The 16090-nt window shown below is 40.2% G+C and overlaps 1 protein-coding gene across 2 annotated transcripts in view; it reads right to left on the reverse strand.

Annotated features, from left to right (window-relative positions):
- Positions 1 to 1219: 1219 nt before the first annotated feature.
- LOC148028259 (putative receptor-like protein kinase At2g42960) overlaps positions 1220 to 16090 on the reverse strand; it is a 32962-nt gene continuing 18091 nt past the window's right edge. For both annotated transcript variants that reach the window (XM_087690046.1, XM_087690047.1), the window contains exon 6: positions 1220 to 2499. In XM_087690046.1, the coding sequence (XP_087546172.1) occupies positions 2269 to 2499 (231 nt within the window). In that variant the 3' untranslated portion in view covers positions 1220 to 2268. The remainder of the gene's footprint in view (positions 2500 to 16090) is intronic.

Here is a 16090-nt window from a genome sequence, read left to right on the forward strand (position 1 = left end):
TTTCTTGGTATAATCCTATCTCTAGTGACAATCCACTCAAAGCAATTAGAACCTAGTCTAATTATTATTGCATCCCTACTTCATCACAAACACCCAAGACCAAATGCAATCCAAACATCTAAATACAAGCAAAGATTGGTCACTTGGTTGCAAAATGGATAAATAGAAATTATATCATCTTTAGAGAGGTGAAGGTTAAAATCAAGTCAAAGTAAGTATGTGTCAATACTCGTCCATGTAATTATTTGTGGGTGTGATGTTGTGTGCCTATAGTATGATGCATGATAAGTATCATTTACTACACCTAAAGTGCAATAGCATGGAAAGCAAGTGCTACCAACCCTTGAAATGTGTCCTTAACTAGAAAAAATCAAGTTGCCTACTATCAAGTTACATTGAACATTGTAAGCAAAGCTAAAAAAGGTTTCCAATGCTAAGATAATACACCCTTCAAGCAAACAGAGATCCTTTGGATAATGCCTTTGAAATCCAAGGCATCAAAAATTTTAGAAATCAACATTGTATATATACAAAAAGAGCAAGTAATGATGCAATCTTTAACCCTAATGAGGGCCCGTAGAAACGGATTACTTATAAAATCACCGACTTTTCACCATGCATACTCGGATTACTTAAAAATTTGCCCTCACTCACATTATTAGAATAAATATCCACAAGGACATTTAGATGTGCTTGCCACAAGTGGATACTTATTCTAAAGCAAGCCAAGCCATGGTAAGTTTTCGTGAGTTCTCGAAAGGGAGCAAACTCAAGCCATGGTGAAGGCTAGTGCATAACTGGATCAACCTAATTGAGTTAGATGCAGGCATGAGTTGGGGAAAGTGGAAACCTTCCTCAGCTACCACCAAAGAAACCAATTGTTAAGTACTTGGAAGTGAAACAATAACTGTTTTGAGTAAATGATCTCGAGCAGTGTTTAGAAATGTAAACGAGTCCCCAATGGCCACCCAAAGGAAAACACCATTATCTACCCAGACCCCTTTGACTGATACTAGACCAAGTTAAAGCCTAAGATGCCCTAACAAACAGTATAGAACCTAGAGTGTGCTAAAAGCTCCACACGGATAAACCCTTTACAAGTTCTATCGACACAGACAACTAATCTATTACAATAACAAAGAAGAGAGAAAATAATACACCATCCCTACTTACATCAACATTATGTAACCACACATCACAGGGCGCAATGCAAGCCAAAGAATATGAACATGTAGTTATTATCAATATGTGAGGCTAGCAAATTGATGCCTAATACAAGTAGATAACAACTGTTCAAGAGAGACATCCTAGTTACAAACCAACGTCACAATACTGGGGCGAAGTATGATGCGACAATACTAGTGAAAGTGCGATTATGGTTGTGGATAGAGTGTGAGACTCTCTCTCGAAGACGGCCCCGGCAGAATGTTGTGGGGACATCTTCGATAATTTGAAAAGCACTTGAGAAGTGTCTTGTAACATCACATTAAGATGACACCACATTTTGAATGTGAAAGCGCACATGTGAATTCAATGGTCTGAACAAACACATTTGTAGTCCATCGTATGTGTGTGTTTTATACAGGGCTGCCAGCCACTTACAAAACATCACCACATCTCCCTTCAAGCATTGCCAAACGCCGGTAGGAAGGAAAGGAAGAAAGTTTAAACCACACCATACATCTCTGGTCTCCAGCACACTTCCCTCTAGCTGCGATAGATGACAAGAATGCAGACAGACAAAGGCTGTGCAAGTACAAAGGGTTCACTAATACAACGGAATGTGAGTTGTCACAATCAATATGCTCTGTTGGCCATATCTTGGACACCAGTAAAAAAATGACCACCTGTTAACATCAACACAAAGGAGCATATGCATGGAGCTTAGGAAGCTGCCACTTGTATGGAATACAGCTAATACTAACTTGTGATCTGCCATGAGATCCTCTTCCAGAGGTTATGCTTTGCAACCATCAATTAAATCTAGCCTTGCTTCAAAATACTCGAGCCATTTCCTATGCTCTGAGAACCTATGTACACCTAGAAATTATCCAGTAAGGTTACAACCACCAAGCCTTAGATTATGAATTGTTCCTATGTCACTGCACAAGAAAAGCCTCTTGAGGTGGGCTGAGAAACTGTTGCTACTGTCTAGCAACACTACATTCATACATGGCCTCATTCAGCTCCATCTGCAGAACAACCATGCAGTCTCTCTCAACTGGAATAGCAACATCCCATAATCCATATTGTAATGTCTGCCCTTGTTCATGTTAATAGCTTCTTCACATCACGATAAGGAAACTCATCTGACTCCAACATATGAACCACATGACTCATCTTAGGCCTCTTTTCAGATTCTGGATCCACACAACGCAAAGCAATGAGCAGGGTTCTCTTCAACACACGAGCAGCTGGATTCTCCACCAAAGTTGGATCAACCACTTCCTCTGACCGGCGATTTCCAACCATCACCTTTAACCAGTCTACCAAATTCACCTGGCAAAAACCCACACATCTCTCTCTCTCTCTCTCTCTCTCTCTCTCTCTCTCTCTCTCTCTCTCTCTCTGGTTCTGAAATTAAAGAACAATCAGACATACAAGAGGCCGCCTTGGCCAGCATGCAAAAGCCACATAGTCACCCACTAGAAACAACAAAATCCAAAAAATGTCAGGAGGGTGATAGCAAGAAAAAGAAACTTTGCCCATCACAAACAAGCAATGGTTTAAGTTGTGCAAATAGTGACTAGCCCTAGAGCAGCCGCATGGTAGATGACAACAACTCCTGATATCATAGAAGCCACCTGCGACAAGAATAAGCCTACAATACAACCAATATGATACGAATTCCAAAGCCAAAGTTGAAGATAAAAGCATCCCTAGCACGTCACATGTGCCCAAGTCCAATGCAATACAAGACATGAAACAAATGAGAATTTTTCAGCTGCAACCTGTCAATCTGAGGTAACCTTCCCAAGATCCACGTGCACTCACTCAAGTCCAAACCTTGGATAAAATCTAAAATCTGTCTAGCAACTACTCTTGTTTCTTAAGATACTACATGTCCGAATTGACTGCAATGCCAACAAGAGCTTTCCTCCCTAATTTTCAACATTTCCTGGTCTCTTTCATGTCTGAGGATCATCACCAAAATGGGTCTATAGTCCATCAGGGTTGCATTTCCCTACTCATCATAAGGGGTCAGGGTGCAAGGACTCATGCAAGGTTCATTTTTCAATTGATTCCTCCACATAGTGGACTAGAACATCACTCAACAAGTGAGTGATTATAGGACTAGGCGGTCTACGAATCCTTGAGGGATTGATATCTCCCCTACACACCAGAAGTCTCTACTCATTTGATGCAGGTAGAGCTCATGGGGTTCCCCTAGCATATGACAGCCCTCCATTGGCTTGATAAGGACTATTTGTATACAACTAAGGATATGAAAGCCTTCTCAAAGCACAACATACTGCTACATGCTCATATCTCCCAAGATTGGAGCAAATTCATCACACTGATGGTAACTTGTTGCCACCACAATGGATGCATGTATATTGTTTCTATTTCAGCTTGGGTTTGAGGCTTGACGCTTTCCCATTAGCTCTTGCATGAGGTTTGCTATGTCTTGCCTTAAGCTCGACTCCATTTCCTTTCATTATATTTTCTCAAAGTGATGATGCTCATTATTTGAGCTTTCCCTTTGCTTCTCTATCTTAATAAGTCATTCCACTCCCTCTTTTTTTGGTGAACACTTCCTGCAGATCATTTCTAGCTGGGCTTGATCCCCACACCACTATTGGCAAAAAGTAAAAAGATGAGATGCATCATGCAATCTCCACAGATGTATTGCAAAATACACGATGACCACCAACAATCTTGTGTAGACACACCATATCACCAATAGGGAGACTTCCATAAGAACTCTCTAAATGAAGACCTTGCCCTAATACAGGATCTTTGCCTTCATAATTGTAGCAATCTATTCCACCACTCTCTACACCCATCTCTATGTGACAGCTTACTAGCCTTTTCAGTAACCCACATATAGTACATTGCATTTGCCGAAAGCTGCAAAAAAATCGTTAGGATGGGTGAAACTCCAATCTCACCAAGGATTGAAGTCAATAGCCAGAAGATGAAGAAGCTGGCCAATTTTCTACTCCAACCTCGACCACCACCATATGATTTCTAGGTATGCAGAGGAGTATCACGCATAACAAAAAGCATTAAGTCTTGACTGATGCGGAATAGCAAAATCTCCCACCATCTTCAGACCTGATTGCTAACCTCACCAATGAAGCAATCTAGAAACAGCCAACACTTCACCTCATAAGGAATTGGCATCTAGACTACGGCAGGCAGTGACGAGTAAATGACAATAGGCCTTGCTGGAGAGATCAAGTGTGAAAATAAAACTTAGGGCATTTACTTCTTACTTCTTTGAGTAGAATCCAAAACATGCCATGAGTCTAAATACACGTATTGCCATGAGAAATCCCCGCCTCCTCAATAAAAACCTTTCGCAATATCCACCAAGTGCCACCATGTGTTTGTTGACATCCAAAAGAGCAACCCCACCCATTAGCTTTGGATAGTAGCATGGTCCCATGAAACACAAGTTTGACCCAAACAATTCTTTTGTTTCCTCCATAGCATCATCTAATTGGCTGCACTCATTTATCCAAGGACTTGAGTCCAAGGTAACAATGGTAGGAAGAAAAAAATCATACTAATCATAACATTCTGTGCCACTTTGAGATGAGCATGCAATGGCCAAGGAGTGGTGCATTGAAAAGTTCTTGCAAGGGTCTCGCCTAGACAAACAGGACATCCAAAGCACCCTAGACAGAAACAAGATGATCCAACCTGTACCAAGCCTTGTGATGCTGCCAGCTAACCTTGCAAATGCTATAAATGAGGTTCACTTCTTGAAGCATGTTGCACCCCATAATCAGCTAGCTTTTGAGCATTCCGACTGAAAATAGGCTAAAGATTTAAAGCCCTCTGAATGCACATGATGCTGAATTGAAGAACCACAGCTTCATACAGTCAAAGACCTGTTCTTGCTATAGGAAACTTTGATTGAAGCATAATGATAAACACCCCACCAAAGCTTTGGAAGCCTTAACCAGCTGAGTGCAACATTTTGAGCACTATTGCATCATGATCAGCAAGAACATGTTATCTTTTCATCAATGTATTAACAACTTCTACTGAGAAAATGCCCTGCTGACATATATAAATCTTATCCAAATGAGCCCAAGTGCTATGCTCTTGAGAATGGTAAGTATACCTAGACTCTAAGGGGAGCAACCAAGACTACTGAAGTGATGTAGCATGAGCTGAATGTTTGCACACATTAAAATCTCCTAACAAGAACCTAAACCGAGCAAAGAAAGACATTTGAGGTCAGCCCATAATTGACAACACTCGTTGTAGAATATAAAGCATGAACACCCAACAACTATAGCAACCCATTCTCAAACATGATTTCCACGATGAGAAATTTCCCATGGACACCTTGTCTAATCAAGAAGGTTGACAATGATCAGATGGCAAACATAACCCCCGCATTGCCACTGTAAATCCAGTATAATCCTTATGAAAAGAAGTGCTGCCTGCAAAATGATGTTATTTATGCTCAACAACTTTAAAAACATCCTAGTCACCTTCATAGACGCCTCATCACATCTTGCACTGCTTAATCTGGGGAGAAACTCCATTCAAACTCCATGGTGCAATCTTCATAATCTTAAATCTACTTGCATGGAGGTCTCCAAATCCTTCCCTCTCTACTTGTGTTGAGCCCATTTGTTAGTTGTGTCTATACACTCTCTGTTTGCTCTGCTGGTTGGTATCAAAGCTGGTTGCTCTTATCGAAGTTACCTGAACTATTGTGACTGGTTCTCAAGACTCGCATGGATGCTCTGCTGGTTGGTATCAAAATTGGTTGCTCTTATCAAAGTTACCTAAACTATTGTGGCTGGTTCTCAAGGCTCACGTAGTATCAAAGCTGCTTGCTCTTTGAACTGTTGTGGGCATTGTGAAGATATGCCAGGGTTTTCACAGAGAAAACACAGATTGTATGAACACAGCTGAAACACAATCACTCAAACAATAACGCAATAAGCACACATCCTAGACGCAAAACACAAAATGCAAACCCAAAATGCAGAAACGCAAACATAAACAAAAAAGAATGAGATCTTTGAAGCGAATGAATCAATGATGTCAATGAATGAGAAAAATTACAGAATGCTCAAGGGGAAAGCTGCCCAACAGCCGGTGGCTCTCGGGGGAGCGGGCTAAGGGATGTGTCAATGTGTGTCATCCACCAGAAATGGATCCCAAGTGCAATAACCGTCAGTCGGAGCAAAGGCAACACAAAAACAACCTTTGATACAGATGCAAATACAAATCAGGCTGATGCTGGAAATGGAAAGGCTGTAACAAGCTGGAAACCTAAAGGTAGCAGTCTTTGGAGCTGGAACTGGTAAACGCAGCAATGTAACCACCTAAAGATGATGGCAGCTAATCAGTGACAGGAATGGGGCTGGGCGACAGTTGTAAGCCACGTAGCAAGAGTTGTTGGGGGCTGGACAGCTAGCAAAAGAGGGCTGCTGGTGTCACAAGGACATGAATTTATTGCTTTGCTTAGCATTTAATTAAAATTTAATCAAATGTGCTAATGGGACTTGCACAGGTAAATGCAGCAATGTAACCACCTAAAGATGATGGCAGCTAATCAGTGAGACAGGAATGGGGCTGGGCGATAGTTGTAAGCCACGTAGCAAGAGTTGTTGGGGGCTGGACAGCTAGCAAAAGAGGGCTGCTGGTGTCACAAGGACGTGAATTTATTGCTTTGCTTAGCATTTAATTAAAATTTAATCAAATGTGCTAATGGGACTTGCACATGTGAGGTGCAAGTGAATTATTTCACAGTGTGGGACCTAGGACCCCGAGATATCAATTGGTGCCAAAGGCAAAAGTTGTAATAAGTTATGCTTGGCCTTTTGGAGCAGATGACAACATATAGGATGGGGCAATAGTCTTTCTAGTGGTCACAAGCTTCCATGGCTGTTTGAGTAGGGCAAGTTTTTCGATGTTTCTCGCGATGAAACTCTGAAAATTCTCTCTCTGTAACATTCTCTCTCATCCCCAGGCCATCTCTCAAGTTATCTCACATTTTCTAACAATTTGAGCCATTAAAGAAATTTCAATTAATCTCTACTATAAACCCTAATTTACAACAAAAAATTAGGGTTTTGACAACCACCTCGAGATACGTGCTCAAAATTGATGGCCTAAGACTTGAATTCCAACAATTGAAATCAAGGAATTTTAGGAATATTCAAGAGGCCAACCAACCAATTTCAGATTTGGGGCTAAATTTGTCAATCAAGGAGTAAGGCGAAGGCCAATCTCCAAGCAAACCAAGAGGCAAATCGGTTTGGAGGCTTGCTAGTCAGTTTTGACAGCAAGAGGCACTTGGATTAGTGAAGGAGGTCAAAGGATCTCACTTGCACTTCATCCATTTGATATAAAAAGTTAAAGAAATATTGCAAGGGGTGCCAGTTTTGGGGTCAACATGCTGTCCAATATCCAAGATTGTATGGTAAAGTATATATACATTTCAGTTTTGTGAATTTGTTAATTGTTGTAATTAAGGGATTAATTACGTTATTGGTTCCATTGCCGGGACACCATCAATTCCCACAAATTGGTCAGCCTTAGTGAGCTACTTGATTGACGGTCAAAAGCTTTGTTGTAGTGCTGACATTGTATTCAACTAAGCATTACAACAATAATATCTTCAAATACTGAGATAAGATCAAGCATGGATGATGCCTCTCATCTCAATCTGAAAATTCACAGTGTTAGGAAAAATGCAATGCCTGATCTTGGACAAGGTGCACAACATGGACAGCAAGCTAATAATGTTGGTTTAGACCAAAATGCGGGTCCTTCTAGGCCTTTAGAAGCTGATGATCAACAAGAGGAAGAGGAATTTGATGACCGGTTTAAAGATCAGCTAAGGACAACAACCGAAATGTTTATGCAATTGGCAAATGATCCTGATTCGTGCACTTTTTTAACCCCTTAAAGGAGGGCAACAAAGGCAACAAGAAAAATTGCCTTCAAGAGCTTCGAGATATCAAGATGCACTGAAGGAAGAGCCAATATAGCAACATGATGTTCCAAATGTGGGTAGTGAGCATAAGCAAATGGTGCCAGTGGGGCAATTGATGCATATGCAAGGCCAACTTTAAAGTACCAATCCAATGCTTTTTGGATAGCAAGGCATGCATGCAATGATAGGGCAGCCAAGATACTTTGGTGGTGGCACTAGTTTCCATGCTATGGTGGGCTTGGGACCGCATACAAGGATATATGGCACAACTCCTTATGGTATGTAGCAACCAATGTGTGGGTAGTGAGCATAAGTAAATGGTGCCAGTGGGGCAATTGATGCATATGCAAGGCCAACTTGAAAGTACCAATCCAATGCTTTTTGGATAGCAAGGCATGCATGCAATGATAGGGCAACCAAGATATTTTGGTGGTGGCACTAGTTTCCATGCTATGGTGGGCTTGGGACCGCATACAAGGATATATGGCACAACTCCTTATGGTATGTAGCAACCAATGTGTGATGTGCAAGGCCTAGTGTATCTAGGTATGGCTAGTAATACGCATAACCCCATGTCTAGCAATATTAGCATGATACTAGGGCACAAAGTGACAGTTTGGCAATGCATATATACAGTCCACTGTGTTTGGGACTCCTGGTATTAATGTTCGTCATGCAAATGATCCATATAGTGTTGGTCATGAGAAAAAATGATGCTAGTAATATATGCAATGTATGGAAAAATGTATCTTGGTATGGCAAGTAGTATGCGAATTCCCATACACAATCACATTACAATGGTCTAGCATATCAAGTATACATGAGGAGCTAGTCAACTGAATGCAATGTTGCATTTTAGTTAAGTTGGAATTGCAGCAATTTGAAAGTATAAAACATCGCAATGCTTAAGGGTGAGAAAGGCGTGCAAACTAGTAAAGGTTTGAGGCAAGTAAAGTTAAGAGGCAAAGTTTCCATATGCTTCTTAGAGAAGCTTTAGCATTGTTTTACCAATAGATACAAAGTAGATGGAAGAGAACAACTTACCGACCACTCAAGTGTTGCAACTTTACCAAGATGCCTTTCAATTAGAGTCTACTTTGGTTTGGGCTCAATCAAGTTTAGCAAAGCAGGGGTCCAAAGCATTGCTTGATGCTAAGGGCAAGGTAGCACTTCTTATTGATAAATACGGATCTAGAGCAAAGATTTATCTATGGTGGATGAAAGATGAAGACACTACTCATGATGGCATGGACTTAGATAGACAAACTATTACACAACTGAATTAGGTTCCAAGATGAAAGCTTGGACTTATAAACACATTCTTATATAAGATGGACAATGACACTGACAGAGACTCAAACTAGTAGCTCCATTGCATTGAAATGAGTGCCAAGTACATGCTTATACAGGTTTTTGGATAGTACCACAGTAACCAACCTTCCTTCTGTGGATGGGTGGTAAATCCCAGATTACAACTTAATTACAATAGCAAACAATTAGTGCAAATCAGAAAATACAAATTTACCTACTGATCTTGGACAATGCACACTCGATTGGCCCCAAAATCGGCACCCCTTTCGATATTTCTTTAGCTTTATTGAAGAAAAGTTGATTTTCAATGGGATTCTCCCAATCCCTTTCGGTATTCCAACTCCCCTTGATGTTCAAATTCACCAGCAAGTCTTTAACCTGATTTGCCCTTTGATTCAGACAATCAATTGGCCTTCACCCACTTTGATGGAGATAGAAAATGCCCCAAATTCAATTATTTGCTGGTCCCTCCACTTGAATAGGCTAAAAAACAGATTCAGCCTATTGAATCCAAGTCTCGAAGCTTCTATTTTCTTGCACACTTCCCAAGGCTACTGCTAAACCCTAATTTCTGCTACAGATTAGGATTTGCAGCAGAGAAATCTGAAATTTCTCAGTCTCCAAGGGTCCAAATGCTGAGATCTTCGGAGCAACGCTGTGAAATGGCTAGGAGATGAAAGGGAAAGCTGTAGAGAGAGAAAATTCAGAGTTTTGTCACGAAGAATGATTGAAAATCAGTCAAATGCAGCTGCTGACCTGCCGCAACAGCATGTAGATGCAAAGAGCTAAAGAAAATCAATCATTTACTACTGCTGCCTTGTCTCAACAGCCTGTAGATGCTGTCACGTGCTGTTGATTGGTCTTCTTCTACCCTTGGTTGCCTCAGAAGGTCTTCCAATGGCTGCAAATCAAACCACCAACCTCTCCTCCCTCTTTCTTGCAAGCTGAATTTATAAAAATGCATCTCTCCAACCTCTAAAGACGTTTTCAGTCTTACATGGGCGTTTTTGACAAGTGACAGCCTTCCCAAACGGTTTTTCTAGCATTTTTCATAATTAAATATTAATTTTCAACCTTTAAATACTGAAATTTAATCTAATAATTATTTCAATGCCCTGAAAAATAATCTAACTAGCCAATAATTAAATTGGCTAGGCAACTTCCATTCCCGAGCGTCTCTGTGTCATCTTTGACCATCAGATTGGCATTAGGTACCATTAAATGCCACTTCTCTAGTGCCACCCAACGACCTAAGCTAACAACTAGCACCAGATACTACCAAGTACCTATACGGCATAACTTATGGAAACTTTCGCCTTTGACATCCTGTGATTTTTTCAGGCCCCGGTCTCGTAAATTTACTTAACCCCAGTTGCACCTCACATGTGCAACATTTACTTAATCATGTGATTAAAAATTAATCTACATGTTAAGTGAGGTTTCAAAAATACATCTCCTCATAACAACCACTCTTCCTCACTGTGTTTATGGGATTCAGGGCATTTCTCCCTAGAGCTTCTAGAGCATACATCTTTTCTCATATCTTCCATACAAAGCCTCCTACGGACAGCCTCTTTTAGGCATACATCTAGCCTCTACATGCGTACATACAAGCTTCATTTGCTATTCTCAACACCCCCCCTTAAATGATGAGTCTCTACCCTTGCTGGCTTTTGGCTTCCCTCCCCCCCTCCCCCTACATGATGACGTGGCTCGGGAAACTAGACTCTTTGACAGCCTAGTCAAGTTAAGGCTTGAAACTTTATATTTTTAGTAGGGTTTTTACAACATCCACTATGGGAAACAAGATCCACTATGGGAATTTCTTTTTTGTCAGCAACGGAAAGTATCTTCTTCATCTTCCTTTGGCTTCTTTTGGTAATGTCCTCGACCTTCTTTGTTTTATTTTCTTCATGCTCTTTATCTTTTTGTTCTTCATTATCTTGTGCTCTAGTCTTTTTTGCGAGGTCCTTTTGATCTTCTTTCTCAATGAGTTTGAGATGGATACAAACAGATACATTGATGTAGCTTGACATGACATAAATTTGGGATACATAGATTTTGGGAGTTCCTTGTAGCTTTGTAAGATAGATATATTTCTCTTTGGAACACTTTGGCTTAATGAAAGGGCTTAACATGGCATTGGATTTCCTTTTGGACTCTTGTGCATGGTGCAAGCAAATCATTTTAAATGCGGGAAGGTCTTACCGGACTAACTTTTCGCACAGTGGCAATGTCTAATCCCTTTTACAATGAGGTCCAAATATTAATGCAAATTGGCAAAACGATTGATGTGGTAGTAGTACTAGGCTTTTTCACCAATGTGAATAAATTCTAAAGTTTGAATAAGGCTTTAGACGAGCTGGTTTGTATAACAACAGGTGTACACAGGGTTCAGACTGAGTCGAATTGAGAGGACAAATTGTGAAAGTATATATGTAGTTTGTGAGCCAGTGTGAATCAACTCTATGTGTAAGTGCTCTAACCTTAGATTAGAAAGAATGAGTTTATGATTTTAAGAAAAAACGAACTGGGTCAAAATGAACCGGCGCAGTCTAGACTTTCTTAATGTGCTAATGATTTCACCGCATGTTAAGAGAACGACCTTATGCAGCTCATAGTCTGATCTATCTATTTGCCCGGTTCTCAACTCTATGGGTTGTCTTTATCATGTAGATACGTGAGCTGGAAGGCATTGACTGAGCTGACGAATCTCAGCAGTGACCTCTCTGGCTTTGACTTTGGCAGTAGCAACTCAAGCTTGAGCTTCAAGCTGGCCTTCCACACAAAAGACACCACCTCTTGTTTCTCCTCTTTATAGCGCAAGTTTCGGATCTTCTTATTGTACTCCCGCTCTTGATATGTAGTTCTTGCACCTCGTACTTCAATGTTAAGAGCTCTTTCTTTGATAAATCTATCTTTACTTGAGCTTGTATCTATGCCCTTTTGCTTCTTTCTCTACACCAAGAACAGAAAACAAAACTCTCTCTTATACTATCAAATTGATTCTCCCTCTTCTTCCCTAATGAAGCTAAGATATTATTATCACCGCTAAGGCTAGAGTAGGAGGCAACATAAGAAGAAAAGTATGCAAGAGAGGATACAAGTTCTTAGTTCACTTTTAGTCCCAACTAGCTTGAGTAGAGAAGTGAATGGATCTAGAGCAAAGGTTTAGCTATGGTGGATGAAAGATAAAGACACTACTCATGATGACATGGACTTAGATAGACAAACTATTACACAAGTGAATTAGGTTCCAAGATGGAAGCTTGGACTCATAAACACATTCTTGTGTAAGATGGACAATGACACTGACAGAGACTCAAACTAGTAGTTCCATTGAATTGAAATGAGTATCAAGTACATGCTTATATAGCTTTTTGGATAGTACCACTCTTCTCACTGTGCTTACGGGATTCAAGGCATCTCTCCCTTGAGTTTTTAGAGCATACATCTTTTCTCATATCTTCCATACAAAGACTCTTATGGGCAGCCTCTTTTAGGCATATATCTAGCCTCTACAGGCGTACATACAAGCATCATTTGCTATTCTCAACACTTCCACTCCACCAATTGTGGACAGCTCTTATATATAGTGGATCTCGAATGTATTCAACATGCATCCAAGGTTTTGTGTTGATAGTATGTCTACCATGGCGTCACAATTTATTGTACTAGCCACTGTGAGATGTATTCACCCAGCACTAAAACTCTACTTTTGCATCAGTTTATGATCAGTTTGGCATGAGTTTTTGCCTCAATTTTGAGACAAAAATTCTAATCAGTTTTTGATAGTTTGAGAACCATTTATGGTCACTTTTGGGATCGATTTTAGCATTAGTCATTGTTCAGTTTTAGGAATCAGTTTGTGATCAATTCTCATATCAGAAAGTGATCAGTTTATGATCAATTAATTCTCAATTTTCAGTGGTTTACAATTGGTTCCATGGACAGCAGCATGTTAGTAAATGGCATTGACAGTTTCAACCTTGGTCTATTCTAAGAACATGCTTTACTATGATTTTGAAGTCAGAACAATTCAAAAACATAAGTTATGGATGCATCCAATGGGTTTCTAGCAACAATTCTAGACTGATTTCTAGTTTTACATTATGTATATGTTGGCTGGAAATTTTCAGCACCTTTGGGGCATATGGCATGGTTGGACAACAATGGCTAATGTTGTGACAGTGATGCCTTATGAAAATTCTAGTGCATTATGCTTTTCCTTTTGCACAATGCAGTGCAATCAAGGGCGACTGCAAAGATTTCAAGGGGGAGTTCTATCACAAGGACATGAAATTTTATTGCTTTGCTTAGCATTTTCTGGATGGAAATTTTCAACAGGTTTGGGGCATATGGCATGGTTGGACAACATTGGCCAATGTTGTGACAATGATGCCTTATGAAAATCCCACTACAGCATGCTTTTCCTTTGGCACAATGCAGCGTAATCAAGGACGATTGCAAAGATTTCAAGGGAGTGGTAAATCAAGAGGGGATGAAATTTTATTGCTTTGCTTAGCATTTGATAAAAAGTTAATCAAATGTGCTAATGTGACCTGCACATGTGAGGTGCAAGTCGATTATTTCAGTGTGGGACCTCACAAGTTTTCAGTATGAGACCTCACAAGATATCAATTGGTACCAAAGGAAAAAGTTATAATAAGTTATGCCTCACAAGTACTAGGTGGTACCCGATGTCAAATTTTGACCTAGACCAATTTATTGGCCACTATCTTAGCATTTTCCAACAGTTTGAGGCATCAAAGGAAGAGAGTTCAATCAATCTCTACTGCAAACCCTAATTTACAATATAAATTAGGGCTTGACATCCGCCTTTGAGTGCATGCTCAAAATTGAGGGCCTAGGACTTGAATTCCAACAACTAAAATTGAGGTATTTCAAGGAGGCAGCCGCCTCTGGATGCATGCTCAAAATTGAAGGCCTAGGACTTGAATTCCAAAAACTGAAATTGAGGTATTTCAAGGAGATTCAAGAGGCCATCCAACCAATATCAGATTTGGGACTAAATTTGTCTTTCAAGGAGAAAGGTGAAGGTCAATCCCCAAGCAAACCAAGGGAAAAACTGGGAGGCTTGCTCGTTAGTTTTGACAATAAGAGGCACTTAGACTAGCGCAGGAGATCGGAGGATCTAAGTTATACTCCTTCCATTTGCAATATAAGATGAAGGAATACCGCAAGGGGCACCAACTTTGGAGCCAGCCGGATGTTCAATGTCCAAGATTAAAGTGGTAAAGTGTGTGTGCATTTTCAATTTATGTGAAATTTATGCTTGTTGTGATTAGTACTTAAGCAAAAAATTACCACCCTCTCCGAGAAGGAAGGTTGGTTTCGACTCTGAAGTAAATGAATCAATATTGTAAATGAGTGCGAGAAAGTATAGAATGCTGAAGGGCAAAGCTGTTCAACAACCAATGGTCCTCATGGGAGTGAGCTAAGGGAGGTATCAATGTGCGTCGTCCACCTGAGACAGATCCCAAGTGCATCAACCACCAGTCGGAGCAGAGGCTAATGAAGAAAAGTGCTAAAACACAAAAACGACCTACCATACATACAAACACAAATTAGGCGATACTAAAAATGGAAGGGTAGCAGATTGAAAACCAGAACACAGCAATCTCTAAGCCTGGAACTAGTAAATGCAGCAATGTAACCACCTAAAGATGATGGCAACTGATCACTAGCAACAGTGGGAAGCTGGGGTGATAGCTAAAGACCACATTGCAACAGTTATTGGGCGCTAGACAACTAGTGGAAGAAGGCTGATGGGGCAGAAACCTACAAGACAAGGATAGGCTAAATGGTGGGCAGTCTATCTATTTATAGATGCAAAAGGATCCTCCAAAATTAGGGTTTTGCTTATGGGACATAGAAACTCTCTAGGACCACACACTGTTAAATGAAACTTTTGGTAATTTAGATGTTTTAGGGTTGTTTTAAATTCAAATTGTAACGTATTTTTAGCTCAAGAAGCATTGGGTTTTGCATGAGAGCCATGGGAGTACATTTTGCATTTTGCATTTTATGTTTGCAAGAGTAGCACAAATTAACTTGTGATATCTCAATCTTTCCCATTAAATCATCCATCTTCAAAGCCTAAACCCTCTCATCCAAATTCTTTAGAGCCTCTAAGGGGAGTGTCACTGTTCCATCTCCATCACCTACAACAACCATGGATCCTCTCCATATTCCTTTTTTAGAAGGTGCAATGTGCATCTCTATCAAGGCACCATTTGCTAAGGCTTGCCACCCTACAACTGTAGGAGACAATACCATCAAGGGAACAATCAGTGATTCAACATCTTCTTATTGACCATGCTTGGTGGCAAGTTTGTATGTGCCTTCAAGTTTGTTTGAGCCACATTCTATCTATGTTGCTCCTTCTGATAAGTAGGCATTCGTCATAAGTCACACCAAATACCCAAACCATGCTAGTACGTAAATTTCATTAAAAAGGATGTAGAAGAGGAAGATCAAGTACAAGTATACCTCAAAGCTTGAGTATTACTTAAAATGATTTATAGTTGATACAATCAATCCCAATTTCAATGCCTACTCATCATTGCACTCATCTAGATCCACTATCATATACGTTCATTTATGTTGCCTTAAGTAAGCTTA

Source organism: Lygodium microphyllum, chromosome 12, assembly GCF_053477565.2.
Source record: "Lygodium microphyllum isolate KBCC chromosome 12, Lygodium_microphyllum_v1.1.10, whole genome shotgun sequence".
Taxonomy (NCBI): domain Eukaryota; kingdom Viridiplantae; phylum Streptophyta; class Polypodiopsida; order Schizaeales; family Lygodiaceae; genus Lygodium; species Lygodium microphyllum.